This window comes from Athene noctua, chromosome 23, assembly GCF_965140245.1.
Source record: "Athene noctua chromosome 23, bAthNoc1.hap1.1, whole genome shotgun sequence".
NCBI classification, from domain to species: domain Eukaryota; kingdom Metazoa; phylum Chordata; class Aves; order Strigiformes; family Strigidae; genus Athene; species Athene noctua.
This window is the reverse complement of record NC_134059.1, coordinates 1,450,479-1,466,009: the sequence shown is the minus strand read 5'-3', so window position 1 is coordinate 1,466,009 and position 15,531 is coordinate 1,450,479. Positions and strand designations below refer to the sequence as shown.

General features: G+C 48.5%; 1 protein-coding gene and 1 long non-coding RNA gene across 2 annotated transcripts; both read right to left on the bottom strand.

Annotated features, from left to right (window-relative positions):
• Nucleotides 1–453: 453 nt before the first annotated feature.
• LOC141969733 (uncharacterized) lies at nucleotides 454–9,670 on the bottom strand. Its single transcript, XM_074925810.1, has 3 exons — nucleotides 9,562–9,670; nucleotides 6,993–7,199; nucleotides 454–1,235 (listed from the first exon to the last, which is right to left on the bottom strand). The coding sequence occupies exons 1-3, from the start codon at nucleotides 9,587–9,589 to the stop codon at nucleotides 454–456; spliced, it is 1,017 nt and encodes a 338-aa protein (XP_074781911.1). The 5' UTR covers nucleotides 9,590–9,670.
• A 705-nt stretch (nucleotides 9,671–10,375) lies between these two features.
• On the bottom strand, nucleotides 10,376–13,998 carry LOC141969715 (uncharacterized). Its single transcript, XR_012635089.1, has 4 exons — nucleotides 13,883–13,998; nucleotides 13,184–13,315; nucleotides 11,846–11,998; nucleotides 10,376–10,548 (listed from the first exon to the last, which is right to left on the bottom strand). It is a non-coding gene; the product is annotated as an uncharacterized LOC141969715 (long non-coding RNA).
• Between the last annotated feature and the right edge of the window lie 1,533 nt (nucleotides 13,999–15,531).

Genomic DNA, 15,531 nt, shown 5'->3' with positions numbered 1-15,531 from the left:
CCCCGCTGCCCCCCGCCTCGCCCTGGTCCTCGGCCCCTCCCCTCACACCCCTCCTGGCTGGCCCCTCGCCCGCAAGCTCCATCGGTTGACCCTTCCCCGTCCCCCCAGACCCCTAGAGCCCCTCCCTCAGCTGCCACCCCGGCCCCGCTCTATCTCCCCCCGCTGCTCCCATCACCCTCCCTGTGCCCTGTCGACCCCCGGTTCCAACCCCAGCAACCGTCCCCGCCCCAGGCCACCTCTGCTCCCCACTCCCCAGTGATCCCTCCCTGCCAAGCTCCCTTGACCCCGCTGCTCCACCCATGGCCTCGCCTCCACCTCCTGACTCTGCTCTGGCCACCCCCGCATCGTCCTACCGTGCAAAATACATCTTCTCCAGGTGCTCCTCTCCCTCAGACAGAGCACCAACACATCTTTCCCTTCCAATCCTCCCTCGTCCATGTCCTCCTCTTCTTCCTAAAAAGGACTCGCTACATCCATCCCTTCAAATTCTCCCTCATCCCCGTCCTCCTCTCCCCCAAACAGAGCACCAAGCACATCTTCCCCTTCAAATCCTACCTCGTCCATCTCCTCCTCTTCTTCAGAAAAAGGACTCCTCACATCTGTCCCTTCAAATTCTCCCGCATCCCCGTCCTCCTCCCCCTCAGACATATCACTTGCCATGTCGTCCTCCCCTGAAGTATCTCCCTCCTCCATGTCCTCCTCTCCGTCAGACTCCTCTTCTTCTGATTCCTCCTCATCACTCTCAGACCATTCCTCAGCCCCACCCCGTCCCTCGGGCTGCATTCTGCTTTCCTCCTCGTCAAGCAATTCCCCTGCTCCTGGCACCTCCTCTTCCCCAGTTCCCCGCTCCTTGAGCTCTGCCTCGCTCTCCATCCCCTCCACCAGAACTCCCTGTTCCCCAGGTGTCATCTCAATGCCAAAGGCCCTTCCTTTCCCTATCCCCTGTCCTTTGGGATCTCCCTCTGCCATGGCACTCTCTTCAGGTGCAGATTCCTCTACCACAGGCTGACCCTCTGCCTGCAGCACAGCCACTGCTTCGTCCTCGGGCAGCAAGTCTCCCAACCGTTCCGCTTCTTCTCCTGCCTCTTTGGTGAAAACTTCTTCCTCTTCAACAAAATGTGCCTCCTCAATTGCTTTTGTCTCCCCTAGCATCGTCCTTTCTCGTCCCGCTTTTTCTGATGCTTCCTGCACATCAAGTGTTCTTCTTCCTTCTGCCACAAAAGTTCCGTCTGGTGCTATTAAATATAAACAAAACAACAGTTTTACTGAGAATTGTGTTAGTGTTAAGGCTGTTTACAGGGCTATTGTTAAAGATGCTATCTCTCCCAAGCAATGAGGGGACATCGGCATGGTGACAAGACGACAACTGGCTCTGCTGCTTCTCATCATGCACCTTTGCTCTGACTACGTTTCTAGTGCTGCTCTTCGGGCATCTGGCATAACCAATTTAAGCCAAAATGCCGATGCCCGACCATCTTTCAACTCTGACAGCTCTGCCTGCCCTCTGTACTCTCCCTCCTTCCCTCACCTGCCTAGCAGGGAGCCCAGGTGTGTCTACGAAGTAGCTATAAGCTTGGCAGTAATGTTCAAAAGTTAAGAAATAGGTGGGAAATTGCTCACGTAAAATACGCACACACAGGAAAAAGAATACTCAGCTCTTTGTGTAATTGCTTCCCATGGATTCTGTAATTACATCAGGGGAATAACACAAGGTCGATTCCTGCCCGCTGGGAATTTCACGGCAGTGCCCTCACTGAATTCTGTGCTGTGGGGTCTGTCCCGAGGCAGCCCCCCCGGCAGCCTGTGCTGCTGCACCAGTGCTCTGTACAAACACGGCAGGTTCCGGTTCTTGAAGAAAAGAGAAGTTTTGTGCCACCACAAGGAACAAGAGCAACGTCTTTCCCAAGCTACCTTTCCCAAACTGTGTAAAGGCTGTCTTGCCCCAAATCATCTCCCACTCCTTTTGACTTGTTTTACCCTCCTGCACTGCTGCTGCACCCCACAGTTACTGCTTTCTGCTGCTTGCTGGCGCAACCCACTGTGCAACCAGAGCCCCTTTCTGGACGGCAGACAGAGAAGGCTCCAGGCCTCGAGGACGCTATTTGCCTGGCCCATCTCTGCCAGCCGAGTGGAGCTCGTGTCCGGCTTGCCACAACCCTCCCCCTGGCCCCGCTGCTCCCCGCGCCCACCCCTCCCTTCCTGCCCCTCAGAGCCGGGCCCGACTCGCTCCCAGGTCTCCGCAGAGGGAACTGGAAGGTGCACAAGGAGCCCAGGTGGCTGCAGACAGTGCAGGAACCAGGAGCAGGCAGGACAGGCTGGGAAGACAGTTTCCAGAAAGAGAAGGGAGGATGGGGAAGGAGAGGAGAGAGCTCAGCAGGTTGCTTCCTCCCACCAGACCCCACATCGCTAAACACTGGACCACACTTCAAAATTATAATTAAAAACTCTACATTTTGCAATACAAGAAATCATGCCTTCGTCCAAGACGCATCTTGCACCAGGTTTGTTGCTTATGTTCACTACTAGCTTTCTGTACCTTATATTTTAAATTTTTTCTTCTTTTATACATATTATATATATATATATCTACATAGATATAAAAAGGCAGTTATCAATCACTACCATACTTTTACACCACTCACACTGAAAACCCTACCTCCTGAATCTGGGAGAGCTCAGGTCTACTACCAACATCAGTAACATGAAATCATTTTAAAACTTTCTAAGGGAAGTTTTGGTACAAAATGAAAACATCCCAAACTGTCATCCCAGCTCAGAGTAAATATTCCTCTCTCCACAAAAGTACAGTGTCCAAACTGTCCAGCTGCTTATACCGGACTGAGTCTAATGTAATGGATTTTGCTGGTCCCTGCAAAATAGATGCTTTGTTCACTTTGCCTGAAAGAAACCAAATGCTGTGTGGTGCATGGCATAGTCTGCCTGTTTACCTGCTTCGTTAGCAGAAAGAGCAGTTTATTTACTCTGGCTGCTGATTACAACGTATTCCCTTCTGTAAAGTGAGGTCTTGCCTTGGGCAGAATGATAACAGCAACCGTGAGGTTGTTTCAGCATTAAAGTATTCCAGATGAGGCACCGTGGAACCTGAGAAGGTAACAACTAGGAGATTCGGGTCTTTCCAAAGACCACCTGCCCCCCGGGAAGCAAACAGGTTTCAACCCCGATCCAGAGGGACAACTGCCACAGAAGTCGGGCTGCCCAGGAACTACATCTTCGCTACCCTGCTCTCTGCATCAGAAACACGGATCCGTGTGAAGACCAACACATGAAGACCACCAGGCTTTGAAACTAAATGGTACCGACTCTTGTCTGCAGTCAGCTGATGGGACTGAGGCAGAAGGAGTTTCACCTGACAAAGAATTACTGAGGAAAAAGACAATTGCTGACAGACCAGAGACAAGAAGGAACCTCCAGCCTCCTGCATACACTCTCCAGATGAAAGACAACTCACCTTACAAGACTGTGCTCTTAGGCTACATAGAGGAAGGAGGTCAAAAGGCTCCCAGCTGACCAGAAAAACAAACTTGCAACACCCAGGATTAATGTGTCAACGTACAAGACCGTGCGCAACTTGCAATTTAAAAACAGTAGAGTTGGCCTGTTCCTGCCAGCTCTTAGAGCCTTAGAGGATGGCAGAAGGAAATGGAAGAGCAGCAGTGCAGACTGAAGTCAGTTTTAACCTGTGGGTTTCTTCGCTTTTCAGACTCACTGCCGCTGGGGAGTGGAAGCTTAAGGTGACCTTCCGGTACGGCTGATGGCCGCGGCAGGATGGCTGGCTGGAACACCCCCCGGGTGACAGGCAAGGCTCTTCTGTCGGGCAGACCACGCTCCCAGCAATGAATGGCTCAGGCTGCAGGGACCAGAAACGTTCTTGGAGGGAACCAAGACCAAGCTGAAGGTTCCTCACTGCCAATTAGGCCAACTGCTCACCGGGAGATGAGCTTGGGAGACAAACGGGGCGCAGCACGGAGATGGAGGCTGCAGCTCAGCTGCCCTCCATCTGTCAGTCCCACTCTGCCTGTCCTGGACATTCACCTCCCCAGGAGCCCCTGCGCTACCTGGAAGCAAAGGGAAACTCGCTAGACTCCTGCTTTCCACAGCTCTTTTCTTGACTGGCACCCAGTTTTTCATGGCCTGGATTCTTTTCCTAGGACCATTACAGCTGCCAACAAAGCAGTTGTTTACTGTAATACAGGTTAACTACACATGACTGCAGAAGCCAGCTAGTCACCACCCAATTTTGTACAAGTTAGGAGAGAAAAGAGCAGACATAGGGTTTGATAGACTAGCAAGGAAAGGGAAAGGGCAAGCACTTCTATAAAAAGACTTCAGATGAATCAGATCTCATCCCTGCTCAACAGCCAACCTCACCTTCACTGGCATCATACTCCCCACTTTCTAGGACCTCTTCTTCCACATCTGGACAGGAGTCATCAGGTTCAGAATACACGTGACGACCACATCCAGGTGCCGTTGCTGTTTCCACCTGGACTGGACTGCAATCTTCAAGAACTATCACAAAGTTACAAAAGAGGAAGCCGGAAAGAGAAGCCATTAAAAAGCAAAAGGCGTGAGGCACAAATGACTGGGCAGCCACCACCTGGCAATGACTCTGGCACCTCCAGCCTGCCCCGGACTCGCGCCTCTGTTGTGACAGGAGGTGTGTTCACAGTCCCAGAAAACACCACCGCTCCCAGACACTGACGAGAGTACAAACAGACAGAACCACTCCAACGTGCAGATTACACACTGCACCAGGGGAACCGTCAGCGATTCTCCCCAGTTCATTCACAGGCTTATGGTCCACAGGGATTTGAATGCCAAGGTCCCTCTTACACGCTCTTTATTTATGTCCGACTCATAATATTGTATGCAAAAGTCACATCTGTGGCACCTCAGTTATCTGGATTTTATTCTGGACTCTGTATGCTGGCTGAACTGACCCAAGGGGCCCAACGGGTTCAGACACTCTTGAACAAGCGTCATCATATGCTGAACTAAGATGAGACAAAATCTGTCCACAACACGCACTCATAAAGATCCAGATCCCATTGCTATTAGCGCGTTATTTCTGCCAAAGCAGCACTCATAGCTTACAAGAGGATTAGTGTACTGATTGCTGAAACACAGAAACGTAGCATCCATGCCCAAAAGCTTGCTATCCAAAATCTTGGTCTACCAACACTAAGACACATACTTAAGCTTAAGCGAGTATTTCTTTGAAAAAATTACAGGCCCAAGGCTCGGCAGATGACCTCAAAGCACAATAAATGTACAGAGCATGTGGAATTTCAGGACACACGCAGATGAAAGCTGAAGCCAACAACAGTGAAATGGGGTCATGTTGTCTTGGAGAATTTGTAAATAGAAAGAATGGAAAAGACCTGCTTAAGGATGTGCAAAAACGCATAGCTAAACGCATAGCTAAAAAAATGGTGTTGAATTAAAGAAAAACTTTTAAAATAATGAATATCCAGAAACATCTTCCACTGTGGAGAGCTATTAGGCACTTTACCGGTCTCCTAAAAAAATGGAACTAGTAGTTGCTACTAACGCTGCTTGGAATATTTCCACCTATACTACTTTCAGGGAGTCCTTCATTCAAGCAGAAAGCTCTTCTTGCCCTCAAAATTACCAATGAATTCTTATGTTTCATGAATTTATTATTACTACTCCGTTGGGAGAAACCCACATCTTTTTTATCCCTTCTCTCCACCTCTTCTGTTCAGTGGTGGGGAAAAAAGTAGTAAGATTTCATTTCAAAGGGGAAAATATCAAAAATCAACAAATAGGAAAGAGAAAGAATGATCATCACACACTTCTAGAGCTTGAGAGGCAGCTGAGTAAAGTCACAGGGAAGTTCATAATGCCATGCACTAACAAGCAGAAAATTGTACTGATTATTCCTGAATCACAAGCTATTTCTCATTATCACGAGAGAACAAAAGTTAAGATTCTTTTTGATCACTGCAATGATTTTATAAGCAAGGAAGTTTCAAACCTAATTGGAATTTCTGGTGGAATTTATACTTTCTGTAAAAAGACTGGATCTTCCTTGCAGCTGCAACCTTTTCACAAAGAGCTGTATTGCTTAATATTGCCATTGCTTAATTCACCTAGAAATCCAAATGTGAAAGTTTCCGTTTAACTCGAGAAATGGTTTGCACATTAGGACTGTCAAATGTAAGGAATGTAAAGTAACTGATTTTGAAAGAGCAGGAAATGGAGAAATCCTGGTACATTATGACAAGCAAGAGGCACAGAAGTCAGCTCAGGATCTCACAAAGCCATAGAGGAGAAAAGTTAAGAAGAACTAAAACACTGCCCCAAGGAAGAGGCAACGACGTGGTGAATGGAATGCTGCTGTTCATCTAAGAAATGAGAACTTGCCTGCGAGTTTTCCATGGGATTACTGATGAAGATAATCCCAGGCAGGCAGCAGGGAGAGCCGAGCTGACGGCATCTCCTCCCTCGGCCAGCACGGGCCAGCAGTGCGGCAGGGGACACCGCCGAGGTTCTGGCTGCTCGGGGCCATTAAAGACAGCACTGCTAAACCACCAGGAGGCACGCTGGGTGTGCCGGGGGCTTCTCAGGTGAAAGCACCTATCCTCCGAAGGTGTGAGTGGTCTCGGACGTCAGTGACCGCTGACATTAAGTGCTGATCTGCCCAAGTATTTAGAGCTAATTTGCCGACTGGCTCCAGCTCCACTTCTGCACCGGTGCACTTCAGCAAAGTCTGCTGTGAGCTGGCACACCCTTACACTGCCTGTGGGTTTTGCTGCATTTCAGTGAGGATGGTTGAATTAATAACAGATAAAACAGCTATCTTTTCCCAATTCAGTAGGAATTGCATGCTTTTTCATGTGTTTTCCCCTTAACATGTACCGGGCACGCGCAAAATGTAAAACGTGCATAAAAAATATAAAACAGTCATCAGGTCAACTTCTTTAAGCCTCAGTATGAAAAAATCTAACCTTGTTCATCGTCCCAGAAGTCACTGTCAGAGTATTTATCATCTTCATCCTTCTCACTGTCAGAGACCTCCAATGCCTTCTCTGATAAGGTTTCACTCTCCTTTTCAGTGTCCAAGTCAGGTTTTTCATCACCTGAGGGTGACTCTGATGTTCCACTCATTTGATCGTCAATCTGTCTCTCTTCTGCTTCAATATCATCATCGTACTCTAAAATACAAGAATCATACTGTGAGACGGAATTCACAACTAATAAAGTTCTTTTTAAGCAGGCAGAGGTTAACTTCATCAGTCTCCTTTTGCCTGTACATTTGCTCTGTCTTTTTAATGCCATGAGAGAATCTAGGACCACAGATGGAAGAGTAACAGCACATTATCATAAAAAAGCATCGTATTCTTCATAAACAGCATAGCAAAAAGCACTAAAGCTACTGAATGATGCATCAAGTGTGGTCAACACATTAAAAACAACAAACAAAACCCTCAGCCGCTGAAAGGACTAGAAAAACTGAGAACTGGGCAAACTCAGAAAGAAAATGCCACACAGTCTCTTGTTACAGGAGAAAAAACTGTTGCCATGAAGAAAAAATGCCAGCAACAGAGAAAACTGGAGAAAGATAATCTATTGCAGCACCAAGTAAGATAAATGTGGATTGACATGGCTAATCAGCAAAGCAGTGGCTTACAAACTGAATGAATTAAATCAATACAGGCAAAGGGTGCTGCGCAGGAACACTCTGCCACCGCACTGCTCCCGTACCTCCTTCAGCTCCCACGTGAAATCCTCATACAAATGAGGCTTACAACAGATTTACCATTTCCACACCAACATGGTCTGGATTCCGTCCCAGGCCACGAGCCTGACAAGCTGTAGTAGCTCACAGACAGCTCTGCTCACATCTGTAGTACAGACTGGCCCCACGCGTACGCATTAAAGAATCCTCCCCTGCCCAGCCGAGCTGCCGCGGTTGGAACCCCAGGCACCAGCGCACGGTGATGTCAGTGATTTCCCCGTGACATTCAGTAATTCCACTGCCACCACCAGCTCACTGCGCGCGCAGCAGAGAGGCAACAAACCCAAACGGTGCAGGAGAGCTGCCACCGCTGACACACCAGCTGTCCCTCATGGCCATCACTTCTCACCTTTCAGATTTTATTGCCCGCCTCTTTTTCTTTCGATCGGTGCTTTTAAAACACTGAAGTGACAGATGCCAGGGACAGAAATAACGCGTATCTGATGCAGAACCAATTAGGCAGATAAACAGTTACCCAGACAATGAGAATTAAGGGAATAAGGAGATTTTTTTTTTCTGTGGGGTAATACCCCACCTCCTCCCTACACAACAGCCCCGTCTCTCTCCAACCCCAGAGTGCCAAGCTGGGCACCCCTGTGACAAGCCACTCCGTTTGGGCACTCACAGCCACAGCAGAACAGAGAGCAGAGCCTCCCATCTCCACAAACTTAACTCCGCCCTTGCCTTACAGGAGTGGGCATCGTGCACAGGAGGTTTAGGATTCCTGGCACGTGCCCACCGGGTGCAGGGCAGCAGCACGTCAGAGCCCCCGCAGTGGGACACCCCTGGCAGGGGCAGCCGAGGCTCCAGATGAGCACAGCTCAGCACCAGCGGCTCTGGGCCCGCACGGACGCGGCTGGGCTCAGGCAACACCGGGCACCGGAAAGATGCTGCTTCTGGAGCCGTTCCAGGCTGCTCTGCAAGGGCACCGCTTGGCATCCAGGCGGGAGGGCACCGAGGCGGCCACCCCCCTCCATGCCGGGGGGACGGGGTTGTACCCCCTTTACACTGGTCACTCCCGCAGGCCTGTGAGCAGGGCTGGGGACAAGAGGGGCAGGCACAGAGGACACAGCGGGGAGCCAGCCCAGCAGCCCATGAGCTGATCCGCGGGCACGCCGCGGTGCTCCCACAGCCTCGGGGACGGGCGGGAGCGCAGGGAGCTCTGCACCATCTTCCCACGCCCGCTGAAAACGCCAGCACAGGGGGTCTGTGAGCTGGAATGAGGGGTGTCATCGGTGGAATCACTCCTCCTCACAAGTGACAATCTCCCAGCCATCGCCTCTTCCCAGGATCCCAGAACACAATTCACCTTTTACTGGTGCTATGGGATTGCACTCACGTCAGAGAGATGGGAATTGGGCTCCCATTATGCACTTTTCCTTCTGGAGTAATAAGCAACATGATGTGATGGAGCAAGTCAGAAAGAGACAACCCCCATTTAAGGACAGTTTGCTACCACTACTACTACTACTACTACTTTATTAACCACACGTCTCTATATGAAATTCACCTAAGCTACAGTATTTTGTTAAATTAGTTCTCTAAGTTCCTTCTACCATAATTTGCAGAAGTCATTCTAACCTCACTTACAATCATGAAACAGTAGATCCACATTTAGTCTGGAGGCAGATGGTATAAAAGATGGTATAAAAATCCCTGGATCCATGTATCTTGACTGAGCTCAGCTGAAGTCATTTTGATGCCACACCAACATTTTAGCCAAAAGAAAAAAAGACGTTGCCAGAATCGATATGAATTCTTTGACTCTGCACCCTTACCTCCTTCCAGTAGTCTGCCTTTGTACATACACAGGTTCTCCCCTCCACAGTGCTGCCTGTCCCCAGCAGCCTTGCCAGGTAAACAGAGATTTTTCCCCACCAAGGCCACGGTGACACGCGCGCCGCTGCGTACCAGGGACCTGGAGACGACTCCAGAATTCTGTAGCAGGAAATACACAAAAAATGCAGTCAGCTTCCAACTCTAACAGAAGGTGAACACAAAGAGCATGTATGTGTGCCGTACACTTGAGGCTGCCAGTCTTTTAAGACAGGCCTTGAGCTGCTTAAATTGGGAACTGATTTGTAATATGCAGAAGGGCAGGAAAAGATTTCAAACTGAAAATCCACTGCATCGAATTGCCCAAAATTGCAGGGACCATGACCCATATCGTGCCTCCTAATCCAGGGTTCCTACCATTTCCTTCACAGGAGTTAAAACTGGCTGGAGGTCTAGTGTAACAGATGAAGGTTCGTACGCTCAAGGCATTTCAGACATGGTCAGAGACAGGATCAGACTGACTACACCAGAAGGTGTTAAGTAAGAGATCCCATGGTTTTTCTGTTCAAGCACCTTTTTTCCCCCAGCTGATGAAAAACACCAAATGTTTTAGTATATACGGAGATGGGTGGCAGTTACAGATTTTAATAGTTAGGAATTTTATTTCTTTCAAAAATTCAGTGAATCTTTATGCAAACTAGGTCGACACATCTTTCAGCATTAGGCAAATACACCAACAAGGAAGATTATATACCTGTACATAAACAGAGATGTAGACAGAGCTAACTTACCTTCCTCGGAGGGTGCTCTGCCTCAGTGGGCACACTGACGGGACACAATTTTCTCCCTCTGGTTACCTCACTTCTCACTGTGTTTCCACGTTTTTGCTGGGGTGGAGGTGGTGCCGGTATCAGGCCGGTGTTAACGACGGGAGATAAACTGGTCATGTATTTTACCGCATTTGGACCTTTTACTTCGCTCCTTTCCTCCTGTGAAAACATGTAACCAGGTTAAATAGGTTATGCAAAACCAGCGACCGAGCGTATTGAACCAACCATGGTTTGATGGCTCTTTACACCTCGTAAGACACATGCTTCTAGAACAGTTCCATAACTGAGTGCTTGCAATTTTGTTCAGGAAAAGATTTCTGTGCTAAAACCCTTTCTTTTAATTTGCAAAGCAACAGGCAGATTGCTTGGGAGCGTCACCCCCATAGCTATATACAGCACTGTGAGCCGGGTACTGCTTGTAGCGCAGAGTTCTGATCCCCAGCAGACAGAACCCCATGGCACTGCTGCGCTCCCTCCGCTGGCAAGCAAGTTCCAAAGCAGCCAAGGTCTCCCAATAGTAACGTCATTTGGCATCAGTTACACAAGATGTGGTTCAAAACGCTTCTCTCCCATTTGTAGTGGAGGTCTAGTCCTCCTTCAGATGAAATGCAAACAGAGGCCCAGGGCCCTGAAAAGCAAAAGGCAACTCTAGAGAATAAATTCCACAAACATCGTGTGCTCTGGGTCTGAGCTCTGCGTCATGTCTGCATAACCTGTGACTGATCCGGCTGTTTTGTCAGCAGGGAGCATGAAGCAGAAAGTGCCGGCAAATTCTTGGAGAAAGGATGGTGCCCATCACAGTAAGAGCAAATGCAGGAGGGAGCTATTCGTCCAGTGTCTGCCAGGCAGCGGTCACAGCCCCATTCCGAAATCCTCCAGCCCCATGGAACTCCTAACACAAAACCAATTACACCATGTTTTCCTAGAAAAAAAGTCCAAATCTCACCTGAAAGTAACTGTGTATGTATCAAGATCATGTCTGGCTACTCCAAAAAGCTCTCATTCTCTGAACCTGCCAGTGTGACTTAGCAGGAGGAATGGTAACAAGAAAAAATAAAGGAGGTTTTTTGTTACTTTGCAGCTGTAGATGAAGGTGAAAACTTGTAAGGCTCTGTGGAAATATTCCTGAGTTCTTGGTGTTAACCAGGTGGCTGCCTCCCTCTCGACATAACAGATAGTCTATGTGGAGGGAGAAAATTATGCATGCAGAGGTTTTATACTATAAAAGATAAGCCACCACATTTTTCCTCACTGTGATCAAGAACTGGGCATTAGACCAGTAAGTCAATGTCTTGAAAATTAAGGGGAGGTTAACAAGGAGAGTTTAAATAAAAGCTGATCACCATTTGGAAGGCATGTTGCCTGCACTAACCAGGTCTGGGAACTACAGTACTAAAGCAGTATTATAAAGCTGTCCCTAAAATGACATTATTTTCAGAATGAAATATGGCCTCACCCTGCTGGCAGGCTGTAGACTGAGTTGAGGTGCCAGGCACTTCTTTTTAGATGTTGAAGTATTTACAGCCCCCACTGCAGCACAGATGGGAAGTGGTGGGAAATGGAGTGAGTGCTGCAGATCCCCTGGAGCTGCATGTGGTCGCCTGGAAGTCTAGAACAGAATAGAGAAAACAGCTACAAAATCTCAGCGTATAGTTTCCAGTGCAGAACAGCATCATGAGGGGGAAAAAAAAAAACCAGCACCGATTGAGATATTTGGAAGTGATGAGTGATTCTCAGGTACCTTCAGGAAATTACATTTTCTAGTCTGCCTCCAAAGAGCCAGGCCCCTTTAGGCATCTTTCATTAAGCATCCAAATACTGGAGCATCCAGAATAACTCTTGACCATAAATCCAGGTTTTGCTACTGTCTCTTCACAGTGCAGCCTTGAAGCAAACACGTGAGCTCACAGACACTCACAGGAACGCAGCCACGTGCTGCCTTTTGGTGCCTTCAGCACACGCACACTGAGAGAACGCACCACCAAAGCAGGCCTATTTTTGTGCAATACTCTGCATTTTTGTGACTTTTTTAGTTCAGCTTTTCTTTGTATACCCCTCAGAATACCAAGTTAAAAACCTGTTTATCCGAGTTAACTTGCTGCCTTAGAACAGGCAGACTCCTTGGATCAGTGTTGATGTGACGATGTCCACCACCACACACAACTACAGGCCCAAGTGTCCTCTTTCTGGAGAGGAGGTTATTCAGGACTGAAAATCTCACTGCAGTCTGCACCCATGATCATCACTGAAATCGAGAACCGGTGAAAACTGAACCATATATTTGGCCTTTGACCTTAGACGTTAGTATCCTTATATTTCAAGAGTATATTAACATTCCTTCTCTGCCTGTTAACAGAGAGGAAGAGGTTTCTGAGCCAGAGCTCCAAAGCACAGCCTTCTGCATGAGCTTTCATCTTTCTTCACCCCTTCACCTCTGTTTTCTAAAAGACCTCCATTGCTCTCAGGATTTTAGAATGCGTGTGAACGCACCTACAGCCGCAGCACCCATTAACAATACTTAACGTACTGACACCGGCCTAGCTTTGGGCGACAAGGCAGAGAAAAGGGAAGGATTAAAGCAGGTTTATCACAAACATTTTTTTTTTTTCCACGTTCTGATGTGCCATTCCTGCAGCATCGGCTTCTGCAGACTTCTCTCTAATGAGACAACCCTGCAAACAGGAGGTCGGCCCCAGGGGATGGAGGATGGGGCAGTCAGACCTCACAGGCCTACGTGCACGCCTGCGCTCTGTGTGCTCACGCCAGCGCCTTCGGGGTGGCTGCTAAAACTCACCTGTTGTTGGGAGCGACCAGTTGCTTCTCTGCCAAGGGGAGGGAAGAGCCCACGATGATTTCTTGGACCGGGTGGTGGGTGAGGGGAGTGCATAAAGCTGGCATTTCCCACCGGTCTTCTGGATGGTCCCGCCTAAAAGAAGAGAAATTTATGTCTCTGAGGTACTAAATTGTGGGAAAGAAGCACATCAACGTCGGCCTGCCAGCTCTAACAGCAATGTCTGAGCTTGCCTGCCAGCTGTCTTTCACTGGACAGCTGTGACACTGGGACGCCTGGTTAAGGAAGGAAAGGAAATCACGGGGAGAAGGAGAGAGACAAGGGACAAGACTTGTTCCCACCTCTGACTCATTTCCCTGCAGTCCTCTCCAGCTGCTGATCCTCCTAAATTCAATCATCTGCCTGTTTCTCCGTATCTCCTGATTCTTGGCTTGGCTGAAGGTCTCTTAAATCTGAGTGCATCTGACACTTCCTTGCTCTGGCTGCTGCCCCTCCCTCCCTTTTCTTTTCAAAAGCCCCACACTGGGCTGACAACCCTTCTGCAGACAGACAGCTCTGTCTCTCATCCTCCCTTGCTCAGTCATCTGTCTTTCTTCTTTTCTTTCAGATTAGCTACTCAGCCAAATTCACTGAACGTGTGAGCTGAGGATTAAATTACTCTGCTAATTGCAGCCAGGTTCCTGTGTCCTGGTCAATGCATACCTCTATGCCAAGGGCCTTACGAAACACGGTGCCAGCCAGGCCCTCCCGTGTGTATCTCAGGTGTTCCTCCTCTATAGTATTCAGCTGGCATTCCTTCTCAGGTAGGATTCTTCCACTCTTCGAGATCTGCCATAAACAAATAGAATGTAACTAAGAAGGACAAGACAGGACAGGGTGTGTTTTTAAACAGAGCCCAATTCCCCAGAAAGGCTACTTTCTCTTCCCAGTCAGTTACCACCGCTGCTTCTGCCACGGTGCTGGAACTCACCTTCCGAGCACAGAATTGTCGTTTCTTTGACCCCGGGGACCCCATCAGCCAACTGAAGAGGGCAGGAGAGCCCCAGTCACATTTCCTAAAAGCTGTGGGCTCAGCCTTGCTCTTCAGGGGCCGCTGCCCAAGTCAGCGGAGGGCAATTAAATACTTGCCTTCCTACTGCGTAGGGGTTGCATCTGCCTGTGCTAAGCAGAGTCACACCCAGGAGTGCATAAGTATTTTTCAAAATGTCCAGCACATTCACCTTGACCAAATCCTTCAGTTTTCCATTGAAGTCTTTTAAAAAAATAACACTGAACCTATTTAAACAGCTATTAGAGTCAAAGATGCTTAGATGTCACATTTTAAAAACCTAAGAGAAACAGTAACCTAAGAGAATCAATGCTGCTGCGGGATATGGTGTAGGGGAGAACTTTGGGATCGTGTGGCTTTGATCTAGCACAGCAGAATTGCATGTGTTTGGCTGGTCAAATTCTTACCAATGACAACGCATACTTCTAAGAAATGAACAACAGGACTATCAGTGATTTGACTTGTGCAATATTAAGAGAAACAATTCATTCTTTTCTTTTTTTCTCAGAAAAGGAAATTTTTCAATCTCACCAGTCCTGATCTCTGATGATGTTGTCTTATCCAGGTATTGCTGACATACTTAGTCAAGTGTTTGTCCTTCAGTCTGTCGTAGGTTTTCAGTAATCTGAAATAAAAGCAATACAGATGCATATAAGTCCCTTGACAGCCAAATCATTACAGCTTCATTTACAAAGACCTGCCCAATCGTTTGCTGCACAAAATGCTGTCTCATTGAATCATGCCCAACATTTTGCCAGGTAAATGCCCATCAGATTATGTAAAAGCAACATCTTACGGCCTCCGGAGGATTCCCGTCAGAAACAAGGGACGTCTACAGCAGACAGAGCAGCTCAGCACCGAACGGCGTAGCACCACCAAGGCACAGGCTCCAGCAGAGCCCAGCCCTGGAGGTCTCCTCCAAGACCAACCCCCGCAACAGCCTCCTCGGATAACGGACTCTTCCGAGATTTTAGAGCGCGCTTCCGAGGCTTGAGAGAGACCGACCAGACAGCACTGCCCCCACTCTGAAGGGCTGTTCGGTCCAGCAGACTCCCGGGACTGCCCTGCTGTAGAGGCCAGAAGGGTTGGGCCGGGCTCCTCTCTGCTGGGCTATTCCCCTTCCCAGAGCCCTGGCACAGGGGTGCCAAGTCCTCCTCTGTATCCAGAGCAACAAAAATGAATGCAAGGCCTCCTCAAGTCTCTTCCAGTTCCCATGTCAATATGCTCAAGGTTCTCTAATGCGTACCTTGAACAATCCAAAGTGAACAAATTCACCTCTCTCCTATTTATTGGTGAGAAGCTG